The sequence below is a fragment of the Neurospora hispaniola genome, assembly GCF_033458365.1.
Source record: "Neurospora hispaniola strain FGSC 10403 chromosome Unknown B0T23scaffold_4, whole genome shotgun sequence".
In the NCBI taxonomy this organism is placed as follows: domain Eukaryota; kingdom Fungi; phylum Ascomycota; class Sordariomycetes; order Sordariales; family Sordariaceae; genus Neurospora; species Neurospora hispaniola.
The window spans coordinates 1,162,397-1,183,355 of NW_026944409.1; the positions used below are offsets into that span (position 1 = coordinate 1,162,397).

A 20,959-nucleotide genomic window follows, 5' to 3' on the forward strand; every position below is an offset into this window, starting at 1 on the left:
TTACAATAATATACTAATTTAATAATAGTATTATCACCCTCGTAGCCCGGCTTCTTAAACTTTTAGGTACGTTGGATAATAATATTAAAATAATAGCAACAATAGAAATTAATAAAGTAGGCGAATAATTTATTATATTCGTTAATAGGGTTAAAATAAAGGAAGGGATCGTCTGCTAGGATAGTCCAAGTAATTTCAGGGTTGAAGGAAGCATTGGAAATAAAGGTCGAAATAAAGGAATACAACGAGTATAATAAGTATAATATATAACGAGGGCACTTAATAGAGGGCATTTATAGTAATCGATTAGTATAAAAATTAATTAAATATAACGATTAAACGTACATTGAAGTAATAGATTGAATAGGTATAGATAGTATAGATAAGTGCAATATAATTGTATATAATATAATTACGTATAGTATAATACAGTGTAAAATACTAGCGCAGAGTGCTGGTACAAATGGCCGTATGAAAAAGAATAAAAGAAATAACCAAGGTAGAGCGATGTCGCGTACATTGAAAAGACGAAATTTTGCGGGTAAAAACGGGATTTACAATATCAGGTATCATCAGCTGAACCGCCCCAATTTTCTGGCAAAGTGCGTACCTGTAAGTTTTTGGTGCGTATCGGCAAGTTAACTCTATTTTAACTATAAACTCAACTACAAATATAGTAAATACACTTAAAACGCTCAAATTAGCCTATATAGTCTACTTCCAACTACCCTACTATTACCAGCCCCCCCTAGGGTACTATAGGGACGCCCCTAGTATAGTAGTATAGAGGATATTCTTACTACTACTAATATAAATATATAGAGAGCTCTCGCGTTTAATTCCCTACTAGTAACTAATTTTTCGTTTAAACACTCAATTATTATACTATTAACCTCTCTCAAATCCTTCTCATCTTTAAATCTTAGTATTGACTGCGTGTGTGGCCGATCTAGGGAATAGGAGACGTAAGACCGCCGTAAGACGTACTATCTCTCGGTACTATTGACGGTTGTTCTAAAAAAGGGTATACTATAAAATATTCGATTAGGGTGCGCGGAATAAGTCGAGTTGAACTCCTTTCTTCTTTTTTCCTTTTTTTTTATAAACCAATAGTAAGATTTAGTTATTTAAATCCCGAACTAGAATAATCTGAATTGTAATTAATAATAAAAATAATATATTACTTTGAATAGATAGGGAGAAAAAAATTAGAAATAATTATAGTCTTCTTATAAAGAAGTTTATTTTTGGCTAGTAATACTGTTTTAGTACCAACCTAACTTTTAATAATAATAGTATATTAACGTTTAATAACAATTAAATTACAATACTCTTCTTCTTTTTTAAGTATATTATTAAAGCGTTATTCAAACTCTGAATTATTATCTTTAAAAATAATTAATATAATAGCGTTAGGAATTAATAATTAATAATTAATAATTAATAATAGATAGTTAATAAAAGTAATAAAGACTCGAATACGAAAGAAAGAGAAAGAGGGAGATAAAGAGACATCTATACGTTAGAAATATTAAATACGAAATAAAATAGAAGGAGCAACTACAAATACTATTAATAGAAGGAATACTTAAAAGTATTATATATATTATATTTATTTAGAGTTGGTATTAAACCGGAAATAGTAATGCCGGGTGCCCGGAATTTTAGTATTTAAATACCCGGGATTAGAAATTTCTCTAATAATCTCCTTACTTTATCAACTGTTCTTATAATAAATATACGGTTAAATATTATACGTAGAACGCTCAAATCGAAAAGAATATTAAATATAAGGCTTTATAAAGTTTTGATTCTACTACATATTATATATATAAGTTCAACTTAAAAGTCCCTCTTTAAAATATCTAATACAGCCATATTAAGGGTAGAACCTTATATCTTATATACTATAATAGTATATATAATAATTAAAGGAAACTATATTCTTATATACTAGGCATTTCGGTAAGACCTAAACTCTCGTTTAATTTAGAAAATAGGGACAATATTACAAAAACGATCTTAGTCTTCTTAATTAGAGAAGTAAGAAGGCCTAGTATACCGGTCAAACTTAACGAACATAATAAATAGATTACTATAAAGGTATTATTCATCAATAACATCTTAATTAAGAAGGTTAGAATCCTATATAACATTAAAAATAGTACTTAAAGTACTATTAATTAAATTAACCTCAATCTAAAAGTTCTTAATAAATATAACCCTACTGCCTATTATCAACGGGAGCTCGAACTGCAAATTATTAACATTAGCAAAATCTACATCTTTAACACTAAGGCCGGCGTATTCAACAAGGAAAATAAGACATAGTTAATTTAATACTTCTATATACTAAATATTATAAACTATAATATCTTTACATTTAAAATAAATATATAAAATATTAATAAATTTAATTTACTAATTTAGTAATAACCTTAATTATATTCGAAAATAAAGCAATTCCTAGTATTATCGAGTAGGCTAGTTACTTCGTAGTCCTTCGAGCGCCGCCCTAAATCCAGCTTAATTATTACCCTATTACTATATAATTTACTATAATTTAACGGTTTTATTAAAGGCATAGTAATATATACGACCAATAGCCTCAATAGCAGGCAAAACTTACTGATCATAAAATAACAGTTTCTATCTAACCGGGGGTAATTAATAAAAATTACTAAGTAGAAGAACACTTTTATTACTAAATAATTAATTCTGAGATTTAGGGAAAGTTTAATACAATTTTTAATTAACGAAATTGAGAATTCGAAGTCCTAGTATAAACTTGTTATTAATAATAAAGTAACAATACGGCTGTAATTAGCATTAAAATTAAATTAGATTAATACTTTCTAATACTATAATAATTACCTTAGAATCGTTTTAATTAATATTCTTAGGAATAATAGGGAATTTGAATAAAAAATATAAGGTTTAACCATTAATACTATCAGCTACTACCCCCGTTAGAGTATATTTAATAATTAGTAAGGTCTTATTATAGGTTATAACTATTTATTCGAATTTAAATAATAATATTCTAATAAAAAAAAACTTTCTAATACCTCTACGGCTATCAACCTATAAAAGTAAAGGTAGAATTCGTAGATACAATTGAACATTATCGTTATAATTAAGAATAGATTAATAATAACGAATAAATTAATTAAAAATAACCTTTTATTCCGTATTGAAATTCTAGATAGCCTACGATATAAGAGTAGGAATATTAGCTACTAACTATAGGTTATTAACTTTCATATTCTTCTAATAATCCTATCACAATTCTAATAAATCTTAATAACCTAAATAGTTATACTAATTATATAAAACATTTTAATTATAATAACCAAACATACCGAAATCGCCATTATCTTCAATTTATTAATAATAAGGAAGATTTCTAACTAAGACTTACTATAGCTCTCTCTACCTTTCCTATTCGGTAGGGGGTTCGAAATTATTATCGGGTTCGCCGTCGGATATATTACTATAGTAATCGTAAGGGTAATCTAAATCCCTAGTATAAACCTCTATATAAATTAAATATATATTAGAGTAAATCTCTAACTCTTCCCGAGTTCTATTCCAATTTATAATACTAAACAATTTAATATAGGTACAATAAGGATAATATAATATTAATTTAATTCTATACTAATCTTCGTTTTAATTATCGTCCTCGAATTTGTAAATTAGGTAGTAATTCAACACCCTCTTCTTAGCCCGGCCTCTAAAACGTCGATTATTAGCGATATCGAACTAGATAAATTACTCAAAGTAATTAATATTTTCAAAATTATTAGGGCGAGATAAATATTTGGTATATTAGGTACAAATCTAGATTTGCTAGCCTTATCTAATAAGCACTCCCGGTCTAGGGAGTTTTTTAAATTACAATAATCTATATTAATAACAATTCGGGTACTCTACTCCAAAAGTAAACCAAGCAATAAATAACTAATTTCTTAGGCAAACCAATTTCGCTCGGTAATAAACCAATTTATTATCTTTATAGGAAAAGAAACGATATAGTTATTAGAAATAATATAGGGTATAATCTATTAAATAATATCTTTGAAAGGTCTAGACTACTTTTCTACTTTTAAATAGTACTTAGCGATATAATTAATAATAGCGTTATAATTAATATAAAGCTATAAATCCGTATTTATACACTATCCAATAATAACTATCCGGTTATAGTTATTTATATAATTATTATTTCTTTCCCCGTTATATAACTAATACTTTAAATTAAAATTTCGTATAAAATATAAATCGGGATAGTAATTTCTTAGAAAATAAAAACAATAGATTTTAAAAATACAATTATTAAACTAAAGAACACCCTAGTTAAATCGTTTAACTCGAAGATAATAATTATTTATATACTAGCTATAACGTTGTATATAATTAACTATTCAGGATAGAAGGTTAAAGGTAGGAAGGAATTCGCCTTTATTATTACTAATAATAACGGATAAAGGATCCCCTTCACCTTACTAACCAACTCTTTCTAATTCTAGGCTAATAGTAGTAACATAGTAACCCTAGAGTTCTACGAATTCCCAACGAGCATTCTCATCGGCTAGTTCGGGTACTTCAATATAAGGGACCCAATAAACACTATAGTTATAACCGCTTCCTCGTACCTAAAACTCAATACGACACTACCAATCTTAAATTTTAAACTTTAGAAACAAGATATATTGTCGAAATAATTCAAAACGTCTCTCGAAGTAATATACAGCGATATAAGGGCTTTCTTTAGGGAAAGCCTACCCGCACCCCAACCATTCCTACCCGCACCCCATGTCAGCCGACATGTAAATTATCGAGTTTTAGCGGTAAATTTCCATGTTTTTGATGTCTGGTAACATTCGTAGCTTGGTCACCTGCAAATGCGCCCCTATAACTCAAATCTCACGATATTTCTATAGTATTGAAAATGGGTCTATTTCTATTTAATTACAGTCTGAATACTGACATCTAACAGCTCAGAAAACTCGTCAAATAACCCAATTGAAAATATTTTAATAGCTTCCTCCTTTCTTGCCTCCTTCCGCCGCTGTACCTCCCGTATTCTCTCTACCTAATATTAAATTAATTTATTATCCTTATCCTTATCGTCGTTAATTACCTTAATATAATTATATACTTCGTCTTAAATATCCAATTATTTAATACTAAGCCCAATTTTGTATCGGGAATAATTACGCCGCACTAAAGCTCATATAGGGTATATATTCTTAAATCTACTACAAGGTCCCTTTAATTCAAGGAGAATAACCCTATTACTAAATAGACTACTCTAATTAAGAAGGCGGCCTTTGCGTATAGCTATAGTAATTAAGCGAAGGCGTAGATACTTATTTATTACGTCCTATTATATAAATTAATATAAGAATAACCGGATTAATAATAGATAGACCTTACCCGGCATTAAAAGAAATATTAAAAGGGGTAATAATTAACCTTATTAACTAAAATTACCTTACCAATATTATAAGCCACTTCCATCTCGTAAGTATAAGAGAATCTATACTAAACACGAAAATTACGTAAATATAACTATAAATAACCACTACAAGGGTATTAAGCGTTAGGGAACATTATTTTTAATTATTAGTATTATCTATTAAATAAATTAACCCCCTATAAGGTTATTTCTAAAGGGGTAGAACCAAGCTATAAATAACTAGGTCCCATCCATATAGTACGTGTATAGATTATTAACGAGGCTAGCTTCTAATTAAAGAACTTATAATAAGTAGTAATATATATAATTACAGCCTTATAAAGATTAATTAACCCCCTACGAACTAATAACCTATACGATTTTAATAACCTATTATTAAATTTATTTAGTAATATAGTACGCTGCCTATAGTTAAAATAATACCTTATATAACAATTAACCTACTCTAACTAATAAAATATAAACTTAAGTTTAATCTATTTAATAATAGCTTCCTACGCCCCTTTAAACTAACGATAGAAGAGAGACCATGCCTTTTTAAAGTCCAATTTAGACAAAGAGTAGATTATATACTATTATAAATAAAATAGGCTAGTTCTAATATTAATAACCCTTATAGGGATTAGACCTAACCTAACCTACATCCTAATAACCGTTTTAACCTTACTATATATACAGCGCAACCACTCAATATCATCTTCATCTTCTTAACTACATACCTCGCCTTAACTAAATTTATTAGAATTACTAGAGTCCTCATTATTAGACTCTCCTTCGCTACTATCCTAAACCTTACTACCTTTAATTATAATAATCCAATCATTTTTAAGGTATTTAATAATATTATAATTAATATACTAAATATAATATTAGTATTAAACGTTAGGTAATAATTGGTCAATAGTAAAAATAAACTAAGCATCGCCGTTAGTAATAAATACGGCGGGTAGAGGGATTTTAAACTCTTTAATAGCCTTATCGAATACCTCAACTAACTATATAAATCCCTCCTCCCTCTTATTATTAATAATTACTTAGAATATTAATATAGATAATCTCTCTAAAATAACAACTACCCCTTATATAAAGGGTATATAATACCGGTTAGTCTTATATATAACATCAATAAAGAGGGTATATAGGAACCGCTCCTAAATAAACTATTAGGAATTAATAATCTAGAAGGCATACCGTAATATAATACCCTCCCTATTTCCCTCATCCCTATAACAGTCAAAGTCTTTAATTTTAAATACTATTACCCTATTAAAATCTAACTTCTTAATAAAGCCTTATATATTAACATAACCATTTCAGTCTATTCGCCGAAAGAATTACCGTTAATTATCTAAATATTTAAAAGTTAAATATAAATAGGAATACCATCGCTTAATAGTAATATAAATAAACCAAATAGTAAAATCGTATTATTAAAGGAGACTATAGATATATACTATTTAATCTATAGTAATAGCCCGAAGACAAAAAATAAAGTAGCTATATAAATACTCTAACGGACTATAACCTTAATAAATAAAATTCAACGGCCGTATAGTCCATTTACAACCGTCCCTCTCGAATATTTATAATATAATTCGAAATAGGCAATCTAGTACAATTTTACATAATATAGTACGTTATATCTTATATAATCGTTAAAAGTAGCTTCTACGTTAAACATAGTTATATTAATATACAACCCTCCTATACTCGCTTTTATTAAATCCTTTCTCGTACTTATAAGACCGTTAAATTACAATACTAAATCGATAGTAGTAGTATAATTCAATAAACTACGCGAAGATATTAAAAAAGTCGGGGTCGGGTGGTAATTTGAAGAAGGGATTATCGATTAGTATAGTCTACTCCTATTCGTTAAATGGGATTAAAGGCGCCGGCGAGGAGGGCGCCGGTAAGGAGGAGGAAGCGCAACAACGGTAGCGTAGTTCCTAATTATATAAAGGCATTTAGATTAATTATTAGCATTTAAAAGCAATTAAAATTAATTAATTTGAGTAAGATTACGTACGTTGAGAGACTATTGTAGATACGTATAAAGTACTAGTATAATAGCGTATAAAGTACGAGTGTAGTACAAAGTACTAGTGCAACTGGCTGTGTGAAAAAGAGGGAGAAGAAATGACTAAGGTACAGCGATATTGCGTACATTAAAAAGACGAAATTTTGCGGGTAAAAACGGGATTTACAATGTCAGGTGTCATCAGCTAAACCGCCCCATTTTTCTAGGTGGGGGAGGGTGCGGGTAGGAATGGTTGGGGTGCGGGTAGGCTTTCCCTTTCTTTAAAATTCTTCCTTACAATTCATTTCTAGCCATCGGCCGAAGCAGCCTTCCACTCCTTATAGTTAGGTATATAACGAACAAGGCTTTCCTAATATATATCGGCCGCACTAAACGTTATAAATATAACTAATATACCCAATACCTCAATATAAATACGAAATTCACAACTTTTCCGTATCTAGTATAATCATATACTACGTATTATATTAGTAAATCGAACAACCGAATGGAAAAGCCGTTAGGCTTCCGGAGTATTAAATTTAACCGCTTCCCTCAATACTTCAATATTAACTAGACCCTTATTATTTACACTACTACAACCAGACCGTACAAAAAACTAGCTTTTTAAATTAGCTTATTAACGTATTATAATATTGAAAATAACGAAAGGAAACTAGTAATATCGAATAAATCGGCTATTATACCATTTAAATACATACTAAATATAATCATTATATTCAATTAAACAGATTCGAGGTTTAATAAAGTCGACTTACCCTCGGGGATAGAATATTAGAAATACCTATAATAGAATAGGTTGAATTTTATTCTATTTTCTTATAGAAGTATTATATAAAGGACCGGGTTTAATAAAAGGTTGAGTTAGAGGATACTGCTCGGGAGCAGATTAAACTAGTATATTAATTGGATTTTAAATATTAACTAGAATAGACTATTCCTCTAATATTTAATAAAATTGTTCTGTATCTACTTAATTAACTATAAAATTAAGAAGGGTAGTAACTTCGGGTTCAAAAACATCGTCCTTATTTCCTTCTTAATCCTTATTATTACTATCCAAATTAAAATCCTCGTTATTCGGAAAATTATCGGGGTTAATATTATAAATAATTAAATTATTATATATATTACCATTAGGTGGCCGTTTAAACTTATTAAAGCGGCCCTTAATAATTTCGATATTTCGATACTTAGGGTAATTTTCCTTAAGGAAATAAAGCTAAATACGAATATTATTAATATTAACTATTATAGCCTATTTAATTTATTGGACGGTATAGGGTTTATCCCTAGGTTTACGAGGCCGAAGGATTATAATATCGAAGTTATAGGGAAATAGGGGTAATTAGTAGTAAATATAGCCAATATCCTGTAAAAAAATTAATAATATAACCTAAATATTTATACTAAAATCCTTTAACAACCCAGACATCAATAAATATATATACCCGGGCAATAGATTATTCCTCAATTTAGTTAAATTCTAACAATTCAGGAAGAATAGTCCTAAAATCCAAATAATTATCCGTATTAAAATAATAAGGATTACCGGGTACTCTTCTATTATTATAAGTATAATACTACCAGTAATAACCATTAGCTATATATATTTCAAACTACCATTCGTTATACTATAGGCAATATTCTATAATATCCTATCTCTAAACTTCTTCAAATACCTTAATTATATTAAAGTCGATATTAGGAATAATTCTAGCTAGGAGGTTTTAAAGTCTTTAATATAGCAAATCCCATTCGAACTCAATACCAGCAAATCCAGGAAATTATCGAAATAATAATAGAAAAAGTAGTACAAATTATTTAAAGTCGGAATAAACATCTCATTAAACAGGACCACAACGTACCCAACATTATATTAAAGAACGTAATAATAGCGGTCTACGGTTATTAAAAAGTAGAAAAAGATTACGACAATACAAATTATAATATTCCTTCTCTTTATTATTATCGATATCGAAGAATAAACCCCGTATAAATACCCTTCAATAACATATATAGAACTTATTCTCGAAATTAATAATACTATATAATACACCTAACTAGTAATATCTATAAAAGCTAAATTCGATATACTTATTTACTATAGTTTAGGTAATATTATATAATAAGCAAAAGAAATAATCGTTCTCTAAATTTAAATTGGGATTTAAATCTAAATTAGGGTTTTAACCAACATTAGGATTATAATTTTCTATATTATCCCTATCTATATTATTATCTAAATTATTATCCATATCGCCTTCTTAATTATTATCCCTATTATAAACACTAGCATTATATCATCTCTAACTATTAAGGGAAGGAATAATTAAAATTAGTTAACCATTATAATAATAATAATAATAATTATACCGAATCTAATTAATTTAGCGGCGGGCTACGGTAGTATTAGGAGAGTCCTATACAAACTATAATTAACTATATCTATAATTTAAAGTATCTATTATTTTAATATACTTATAAGTTCTTACCTATAGGAAAGAAAAGAGTAATTAAACGCATAATACGGTTTCGATTTTAAAACTATCCATCAACATCAATAATTCTTCGAAATTATTATACTAACTAAACTAGTACCAATACTAGTACCGGGGCTAATACTAAAGGTTTTTAGCGCAATATTAGCATAGGCGGTACTATTAATAATAATACTATCAGTAATACTATAGGCAGAAATAACTATAATTCCCACTCTAATAACTTATTGAATTCTTCCTTACAATATTCATATTAGAATCGAAGTAATAACAGTCTCAACTAGGGACTTAATTACAATACTAATTACTATATCAATCACTAAACTAATTATAAACAATTAGGAAGAGGGGATAGCTCAGTAGCATCTTTCTTTTTATAGCAAATAGCCTATTAATAATAGGATATTAATTATTTAATAGGCCAACTAACCAATACTACCCGAATTACACCCACAACCCACCGCAATTCGGATTTTAGCCCTCAAGGGTACTATTTACCCGTAGATAATAAATTAATACAATATACTAAATTTATAATAGGATTTATATATTTTGAAGGATTTACTATTAAGTAAATAACGCCGGTTAATTAATAAAAAGAATATTAGGGATAATAATAAATAGGGATTTAATAGATACTTACTTCCGCTTACTTATTACAATATTCTCTACAATTTCATACAAATTTATTAGAATCTCGTTTATTAGTAAATTCAATATTGAATCTATATTAATAATATATTTTATAATATTTAATACGTATATTTATAATATTATTATTATTAGTCTTATACACGCTAACTATATACATAGTCCGCCTAGTGGGCACGCGGTGTTACTTCGCTTATAGTCGGTAAGAAAAACCGTGCTGTAATAGCCGGGTAAAAACCCTCTGTTTCGCTATCGCAACAGCGCCGTGTTGGCTCCGTACCTTCCCAATTTCCTTCCTCTCGGTATAACCTTACCGTTATAACTAAAATTATAAATTTATATTATATACGTAGCCGACCCGGCTCCGGCCTATAGCTATCCTTCCCTTATCCTCTTACTATAGTTTCTCTATAATTAGCGGTCTTTCATCCCATCTTTCCTTAATTACATTATCCCGGATCGTTCAAATATTTCTATAAAGGAAACTTCGACCCGGCTCTCTCCTTCCTTCCCTTCTTTCTTCCTTATACTATACTACTACCCTCGCCGTATTATATCCACATCCTAACTAAATCCACTACTATTATTCACTTATATCCAACCCGAATTAATATTACTACTACTTTACAATACTGTATAAAAAACCTAATAGCACTACTAAAAAGATATTTACTTTAAAGGCAGCTAAGGCTACAAAGGTTATAATTTCCCCTAATAATTTAAAGGGCAATACTATTTCAAATATAGTACCTTCTAATATTAACCCCGCCAACTCGCCATATAATAATACCCCTATTAAACCTATTACCCTCAAAAAAATTTAAAAATATTTATCGAAGGAGACGTTAAAAAAGAAAAGTACTACTATAGGGTACTTCCGGACTCTTACGAACTATAAATAATATAAAGTTTATACCTATAGGCTTTAATATACCCTCCCTTTAATTTATTAAAATATAGCCGCCTTTAAAATTATTTTTAATTAGGCTTAATATTTCTAAAATCCCTATAAATATCCGTACCGTTACTATAATATCTTTATTTCTAATCCGTAAAATAGTCCGTCCCTTTACTCCCTACTACAAATACTAATTATAAAAGAGGACTAAGGAGTACCCGGACGTTAAACTTACTCTTCTAGTACGTACCTTTATTGAAGCTACTATAGTTCTATACGGTTATAATACTATTAAAAGCGATTTTAAGGTTTTTATCGGTAAGGTAGAGGTTACAATCGCCGCGTAGGTTGCGGCGGACTACGTTAATACCGAACCTTCCTCTATCGGTAACTTCCCGACTTTTAATTTAATAATTATAATTAAATTTCCTACTAAGAAGAGAAAATTCACCTATACTATTATTAATATTTCTATAGACTTTATTATACTTTATAATAATATCGCTATAATTCGTCTCTATATTGTAAAAATCGAGGAATCCGTCCGCCTTCTTTCTAATAAAATTAATATAATTATTATTAACATTGTATATATTAGTAAGGGAATAATAGTAGTCTGTACTAGGTAAAATAATTTCAATACTTACCTTTCTGCTATAAATACCCTATATCGCTCCCGTATTAGTACTTCTATTAACCTCCTTTATATAATTTATTAGTATTAAATAAATTATTTATAATATTTATAATTATATTTTAATTATAGGTCTAATCGATAATTTAATTTCTATCCGGCCCTACTATAGTATAAAGATAGTATTTACTAGCGTTGTTACTAAGGATTTTAATAAGAATAATAATAGAGGTTCCGATTTAGAAGATAATTATAATTCTAAGGAGGTTAAGGCTTATAGTGATATTAATGCGATGTCGGATAGTAGCGATATAGAATAATTAATTCACCGATTCCCTTAATTTAATTATAATTTAATTTTCTTCCGGGACTACCTTCAATATATTTAATATATATTTAGTCGGCTTTTTATCGGTTCTAATACAATTCCATTCTAATTTAGTAATTACCGGCTTTAGCCGGATCTTTTATATATATAATTAAATATATTAATCTATATCCCTAAATATTTCTTCTATTTCCTTCGCCTTTTTAATTTTAATTACTAATTCATATTCTTATAACCTCCCTAATTATAAAGCCTATTTTAGGATCTATTCTACGTTCGTTTTAAATTTATTATAGAATTCCTCTTTATTTATCGGTTATATAAATATATTTTTACCCTAAAGTTAAATTTATTCCGTTTCCTAGTATTCTAATATTAAATATTCGAATATCTCCTTCCTTATACTATATTAGTAATATAATATTATTACTTCTAGTACTTTTCTTTTAAAGAAGAATATTCGTAAGTTTATCTTCCCGGTTCTTACTTATATTAATAGGGAATTTATTACCTTCGATAGGTAATATAGCGCGGGATTTTCGTCCGTACTAAATTATATATAGTACCGTAGCGTAGTTCCGTTAAATTATATTCGCGCCTCTATAATACTAAGGCGTTTTCTCTTCCTTATAATTTTTACTACTTTTATATACTACCTTACTACCTACTCCCTCTTTATCGCCTCTTCTAATTATTTCTCCTTCTCCCCCGGCATAAGTTCTTTCGCTTCTCCCTACAATATTAATATATCTTTAAATAGCGTTTATTATACGGCCTATTTAACTTTTACTTTATTATTAATTAATATTAGATTTAATAAATATTATATCCTTCGGTCCCGGACTTCAATTACTACTTATACTAATATACCCCGTATAAAGGCCGTAATTGGGGAGCGGGCTAACCGCTCTTCGAATATCCGGACTCTTTTATTAAAATAAAGGTTAAGGGGGGGGGCAAAAGGTTTCTATTTTAAAATTAAATATCGATACTACCTTATATATATTAGAAATTACCTATAAATAATTATTTTAAATTGCGGCTAAATCCCGCACTAATCTATAGGGTTCCTTTATTAATTCTATTGGGGTATAGTAAATTAATATACTATAAGTTACTACTGTCTTAAGTACTTTAGTATAGACTTCTTACGCTCGTATAAAGCTATACCCCTACATTTTCGCTACAATTCGTATTAGAGCGTATACTTACATCAACATCTTCTTCTTTACTATTTAGAGGTACGTTCTATAGGTGAATTTATAGTCGAACTATATACTTAGGAACCGTACTATTTCCGTAGGTACTAATTAGTAGCTTCCTAGGTTAATTATTTCTTATTTAGGCTATTATATTTATATAAAGTAAATAAATTCCGATTTTACTACTTCGAATTCTATTCCCCTTTCCGTCGCTTATTTATAGTAGATTCTCCACGTAGTTACGAGTTTTTTATAATTTTCCCTTATTAATTTCAAGAAGGCTAAAATATTAATATCGTTAGCGAATTTTATTGTAATAGTATTTTTAAACCTTTTTAATACCTTATATAATATTATAATAAAGAGGAGGAATAAAATTAGGGAGAGGGGGGAGTTTTATAATACCTCTGTAATTATATAGAACTCCCTTAACGTCGCCCTATCGAAGTAGAAGCTACTTATTCTATCCGATAAGAAGCTTACTACCCAATATAAGAACTATATTAGCAATCTTTTTTCCTAAAGTATATATAAGAGCTATTTATAATTTACCCAATTAAATACCCCTTTAAGGTCGAGGAGAAGTAGTAATATAACCGCTCCTAATTCCTATACTATATATACTATTTCTATTACAATTCTTATTACGAATTTAATTAACCTCCCTTTCTAATTTTCTATTTAGCCTTTAAATAAAAGCCTATATTCCTTTATTATAAATATAAGCCGTTTTGTAATTATAGCTTTTAATACTTTACTTATATAGTTTAGTAGGGTAATAGGCCTTTATACACCCGTAATCTTTTATTATACCGCTATTTTACCGGGCTTCTTCAAGACTACTACCTTAATATATCGCTATTATACCGGGAATGATCCAAATATAAAACTCCCTATTACTATTATTACTAAAATTTCTACTAATTTACGTTCATATATTTTAAAAAGTTTATTAAAAATCCAATCGCTCCCTAACACTTTATTAAATACTATTTATCGTATTATCTTCATTATATTATTAGCGCTAACTATATAGTTTATTATTAGCTAGGTTTCCCGTTTTATATATTAATTTAGTAAGTAATTTATTAGTACGTTAACCACCGGGAAGAACCTCTCCGCCAAGATTTTTACCTTATTTTTATAATTCTTTAATTCCTTATTATTATTTTTGTAGTATAGTGCCGGTATTTTAAATAATTCAGATAATAGGTAATTATATATCCTTCCCTATTATTCTAATACTTATAATTTTCTCGAATCCCTAAACGTATCTTCTGTAAATATATATTACTATTTTATTTATATAAACTATATAGTTTCGTCCTATTTCTATTTTACTTTATTTAATTCCTATCTCTTTATCGGTATTCTTTTTAGCCTCTATATACGGGCCGCCCTTTTTATATATTTAACCGCTTCCCTTATATCCCTATCCTACTAATTAGCTCTTTTACTAATACTTTTCTTCTATTTCGGAACTACCTTGTTTATAATTTTAATTAACTAAGATATTAGCTAATTCGCCGCTCCTTCTAATTCTTTTATTATTAAAATTATTTATAGGATTATAATATATTCGTTAGCAAATTCCTTAACCTTTCCGATATTTATAAGTATTTAACTATATTTTATATTACCCTTCTTCAACTCTTCTACAATTCTAGTATAAATAATTACCAATTACACCTAGTAGTCCGACTTAATAAATACTCCGTCTTCTATTATTTAATATATAGTATATAATAATTCTATAACCTAAACGTAGTCGATTGTACTATAGAATTCGCCTTTTATTATATTTCCCAATTTTATTAATTCACTATATAATATTATAAAAATTAATCGGTAATTAGCCGCTTGTATTAAAAGTATTCTACTACTTTAATTCTCCCTCCTATAAATATTTTAATTCGGGTAATAGAAGTTTATATTATTTATTATAATATTTCTTCCCCTCGGCCTTAATACAATCTCTTTAAGAGGGGTCCGCTAATACGCTTCGGATCCGGCATTCTAAATTAGTAAATATACTAACTATACTCGTATTTCCTTAGTACCTTTTCCTAATTATATTATTATTCAATCGTCTCCCTACTTATAGTCCTACCGTTCGGTTACAAATTGTTTACTAATATATATTGCTATATATCCCTAATTAGTATTATTTAATACCTAATAGCGAAATATTCTAGTATTAAATATACTATCCGTAGTTGCGCTTCGGCCCGGCTCCTATATCGCTATAATATCGTAGCGGTCTTCCATTTCGAGTGCGATTTTTATTCTATTGTATAACTTCGCTACATTCCAGTAGAGGATCTTCAAATTTATTGGGTGGACGGACGGGGTTCGGTAGACTTCTGGCGTAGTTGGGGACTCGCTCTCCGCACGATGTTGATCATGCCGGTGATCTGCCGTTGCCGTCTCGCGCGCGCTCTATCGATATATCTATAATAATAATAACGAAAAGAAAAATATATAAACCCCTAAAATAAATAGATAAATATCGAAAAAGCAACCCTTAAAGAAAAGGAAACCCTAAAGAAAAAAAAATCCTCTATACCTACAATAATAGACTAATAATAGTAAATAAATAAATAAGAAGGGAGAATTAATTTAATAAACGGAATTTAAAAAATAAAATCTATATCCACTATCGAATTCAAAGCGAAGTACCGACTTAGAAAATCGGAATCTATATCTACTATCGAATTCAAAGCAATACCTAATCGTAAGTTTTCGTTACCTTTCTTTTAAAAATAGAATTTAGATTAGTAATTAATAGGATAGTCTATCTAATTATCTATATACGTACCGAAATAATCTAATCGCTCCAGAATTTAAAAACACAATAATCTATTTCGTTACAAATATAAACCTCGACCAATTTTAGAGTATTTAATTTATTATTAGTTTTAATAGTCTTGCAAGGGTTAATACTCCTTTATTTCGAAAGTAGAATATTAGGTTAGTAATAAATAGAAAAGAGAATTTAAAATTCGAAATTAGGGAGGCAAAATTCTTATACCCCGCACGGATAACCTTACTAATCGGTCGCCGGTTGCTTACCGGATAGGGAGGCTACTACCTTCTAGCAATATATTTACAAACGTCGAAATAATTTATTTAACAGTAAGTAGGGTAATAGAGATTGAATTATAGTAATAATATTAGTACTAATATTAAGTATTAATGACGAAATTAAGGTTGAATACCGGAGGGAGGATTATAATATAAACGATTAGCTAATATAGGTATTAAATTACCCGATTTAGACTACTAGTTGCTTACTAAACTAATTTACTAACCGTATACTAAATACAAATATTAGAAAGGGAAAGACCTAATATATTCTAGCGGCCTATATTAGAAATATTATACGCAAATTAACTAATTAGAAACGGGCTTAATAAAACGCCCTAACTAATTGTAGGGCTGTACTACGTATTTGACTAATAAGAGCGCGAGAAACTTCAATAAAGAAAATTGGCTATAAACGAACCGTCCCTTAATAGTCCGTTCGGTGGATGTAGGTTATGAACTATGAGCCCCTCTGAGATAGTGAATGTCATCCACCTCTGAATAGTTGAAGCACGCTTCAAAAAATACTCTATTAGAATATAGGGAACTAGTATAAGAGAGGGAAACTTTTATTTGAATAAGAGGAGACTTACGACGTTATAGTAATTTAGGAGTTAAGTAAGAATTTGAATAGGGATATTTATTATCCGATAGGCGGAAAGTATTTCGGGGTTAATTATTTAGAAGGGGGAAGGGCAGTAATATATATAAATAAAAAATAGGATTTAAAAGATTTAAACTTCTAATCCGAAAAAAATTAGGCTATAATAACATTTAAAAACCGGAGGGATTTAATAACTATTTATTCTATTTATTCTTCTATTTTAATATAAGGAATATTAAAATATTAATAGGGGTTACCGCTTTTCGAATTCCTTAAGACCGGCCTTTCAATAGGAAATTGAATTATAATTAAGAATTTTAACCTTTATTATTCCAATTGGAATTTAGAGAATAAAATTAATTCAGGGGCTATTTGTTTCCTTATGTAAGTATGATATTAGAGATTTAATCTATTTATTCCCTATAGCGAACCAACGAACTTTAGGAATATAATATAAGGAGAAAGGGATAGGACAATTAATTATATATAACTATAACCTAGGGTTAAAACCGAATATTAGGGAATATAGTAGTACGAATAAACTAGTTCAGACTATTACTTTTAGGAAATTTAAATCTAATTAGGAAGAAAGAATAGAAAAATAAAAAAAAAGAAGGATATAATTGGAATTTTATAAATACAATAAAAATAAAGGAGGCGGTAAAAAAATAGATTTTAGTTTTAAAAAGGATTAAGATAATAGAAAATATTGAATTCGCTTTTTATAAATTCAATAGAGAATTTATAAGTATTGTAGAGGAATTCGTCCTATATTAGAAGAAAGGTTAAGGGAGAAAAGTAAATTAGTAGATATTAAGATATAAAATAGCGATAAAGGAAGTATAATAAATATATTAGATATAATTCGAATACTAAATAGTATTGAATTAAAAGGATTTTATTAAAGCTATAATAAAGAAGAAGAAAATAATAGCGAAAATATAGTAGGCTATATAATATAAAAGCGTTATAAAGGCTTTAAAAAACCTAAATTAATTTTAATTATTAAAGAGGTAGGCTTAGACCTAAAATTATTGATTAATGGATCCGTTTAAATTATTAGCCCTTTAAATTTATAAAGGGGTAATAAAAATCGGAGATTATAATAATAAAGTTAAAATTCTTGCCGAATACTTTTTCCCGAAAGTAAATATTTTTATAGACTATTTACTAAATTGGATTAAATTATTAGAGGGCGTTAATTTAATAATTATTAATAAATTAGTTATTAAAGAGGACGTTTAGGACGTACTCTCCTAAATAGTATTTAATAAAGCCCCCGGGGTTAATTAATATTTAAATAGATTTTTAAAATTATATAGACAACCATTCCAATAAATTATAGCGTATTTTATATTTACTAGCCTCTAATTCGGGTATTTCCTATAATAGTTTAAAAATACGAAAGTAATTATCCTTAAAAAACCTAGAAAAAGCGCTGTTTAATAAAGGCTAGCGGGCGTATAGAAGCTTATATTACTATTTAGTAACGTTAGAAAAATCTTTAAAATATTTATAATTAAGAGATTAATATAAATGATTAAAGAATTTAATTTTTTACCGGAAGGTTAAATAAGTAACCGGAGAGACCGTTTAATAGAGTTTGTAATCTAGGTAATTATTAATATAATATATATAATTTAGAAATTCGGGGCTATAACGTCCTTTATACTCTTCGATTTAAAGGGAGCGTTCGATAGAGTTAGTTATAGGTAGCTACTATATACCCTATAGGAAATACAGCTCCCAATATAAATTATTAAATAAATAACTAACTTTATCGTTAGTAGAAAAGGTTCCCTCTTCTTCAACGACGAAATATCCTATCCCTATACTATTACTATAAGTATACTCTAAAGTTCCCCCTTCTCCCCTATCCTATTTATTCTCTTTATTACCCTATTATACTAAAAGTTAATTATAATCCCAAATATAATTATAATTGGCTTTATAAATAATATCAATATTATTACGGTAGTATATATTACGGAAGAGAATTACCGAACTTTATAAATAATATAAGAAATATATTTGGAATAGGTAGGAATAAGAGGTATAGAATTCGAAGTAAATAAGACGGAATTAATATATTTTATATAAATAAGGGTAATAAGAATGGAAACTCTCTAATTCGGGGATGTAGTATTTTAATTAATAGAATTTACGAAATTCTTAGGGGTTTAGCTAGATTATAAACTTAATTATAGAATTTATATGGAAGTAGTAAAATAAAAAATAAAAATTTAAACAAATATATTTATAAACTTAGTAACGAAAATATAAAGTTACTCTTTTATTCGGGTAAAGGAAATATATATTAAATATATTCGTAGTATTATTATATATAGAATTTTAATATTTTACTAATCGACCGAAATCTATAGGAAATTATAAGGGATAGTAATTAAGTTAGTAAAATATTAAATTAAATATTTGAAAATTATTATTAAAATATATAAAGTTATATTAGTACGGAATTTAAAAACGGAAACCTTTTATTTATTATTCGATTTCTATTTCAATAAAAGGGTCCGAATTTTTAAAGAGAGGCTCGCTAGGATAGATTAAATTAAATTCGTCTGGGGGATTATAATTTAAATTATTAATTATATTTAAACCCAATGGGCTGGGGGTTAATTATTTATTAATAAATTAAAAAATAGTATAATTAAAGTTTAGTAGGCCGAAGTGTAGGTATTAATAGAGAAATTATTAATAATAATAGCCGGTCCCCCCTTAGAATTAGGGACCTAATTACTATTATTATAAATTTTGAAATTAATAATTACCAATTAAAAAAAATAATTAAAGGATATAATAAATTAAAAATAAGTATTATACTATAATTATTATTTAATAATAGCGGTAATTAAATTAGGTTAGCGGTATAAATTTACTATTACCGACCTTACTCTTAAATTTAATAGAAAAGTTATTTAATAATATGTAGTCGGTATAAACAAAAAGAAAGGGAGGTAATGGACGTCGGAGGATAAAAATAACGAATTGTATTTACTAATTAAAGTAAAGAATTCCCTTCTAATTTAAATTAGAATAGAGGTTATTAACCTTCGGGCTTTCTTCTCCTAGAAGAAAATATTAAATATTCTAGTACCTATTTACGTATACGGGCTTAAGAAGGAGACTTTTATTTATATAATTCTAAATTATCTTAATATAGATACTCTCTTTTAATTAGACTCCGAAAATTAGTTATTAATAAAGGAAGAATTCTAAAAATATTTGGACGACGGAATTAAAGTTAAGAGGATTCTTTCTTGAGCGTTAAGGTTAGGAAGGTTAAAGGAATACTATTTAATAATTAAATTAGGAGAGGAGTAGCGCGAGGAATTCGTAAAATACTCCTAAGAAAGGGATAAAATATTGGCAATATTAGAATAATAAGATATAGGGACGAGGAGGGGATAATTACGCTAACTATGGGTATTACTTAAATTATAATTATAGTAAGAACCGAAGCGCTACCTAATATTATTCTTATTATTCTAATATTAGAATAACGCAGCGGTA

The 20,959-nt window shown here is 28.1% G+C and overlaps 1 protein-coding gene across 1 annotated transcript; it reads left to right on the forward strand.

Annotated features, from left to right (window-relative positions):
* Positions 1-471: 471 nt before the first annotated feature.
* On the forward strand, positions 472-642 carry B0T23DRAFT_317739 (uncharacterized protein; the record flags this gene model as incomplete). Its single annotated transcript, XM_062835020.1, has 1 exon — positions 472-642. One exon carries the CDS (start codon positions 472-474, stop codon positions 640-642), a length of 171 nt encoding a protein of 56 aa, XP_062692764.1.
* Positions 643-20,959: the final 20,317 nt, after the last annotated feature.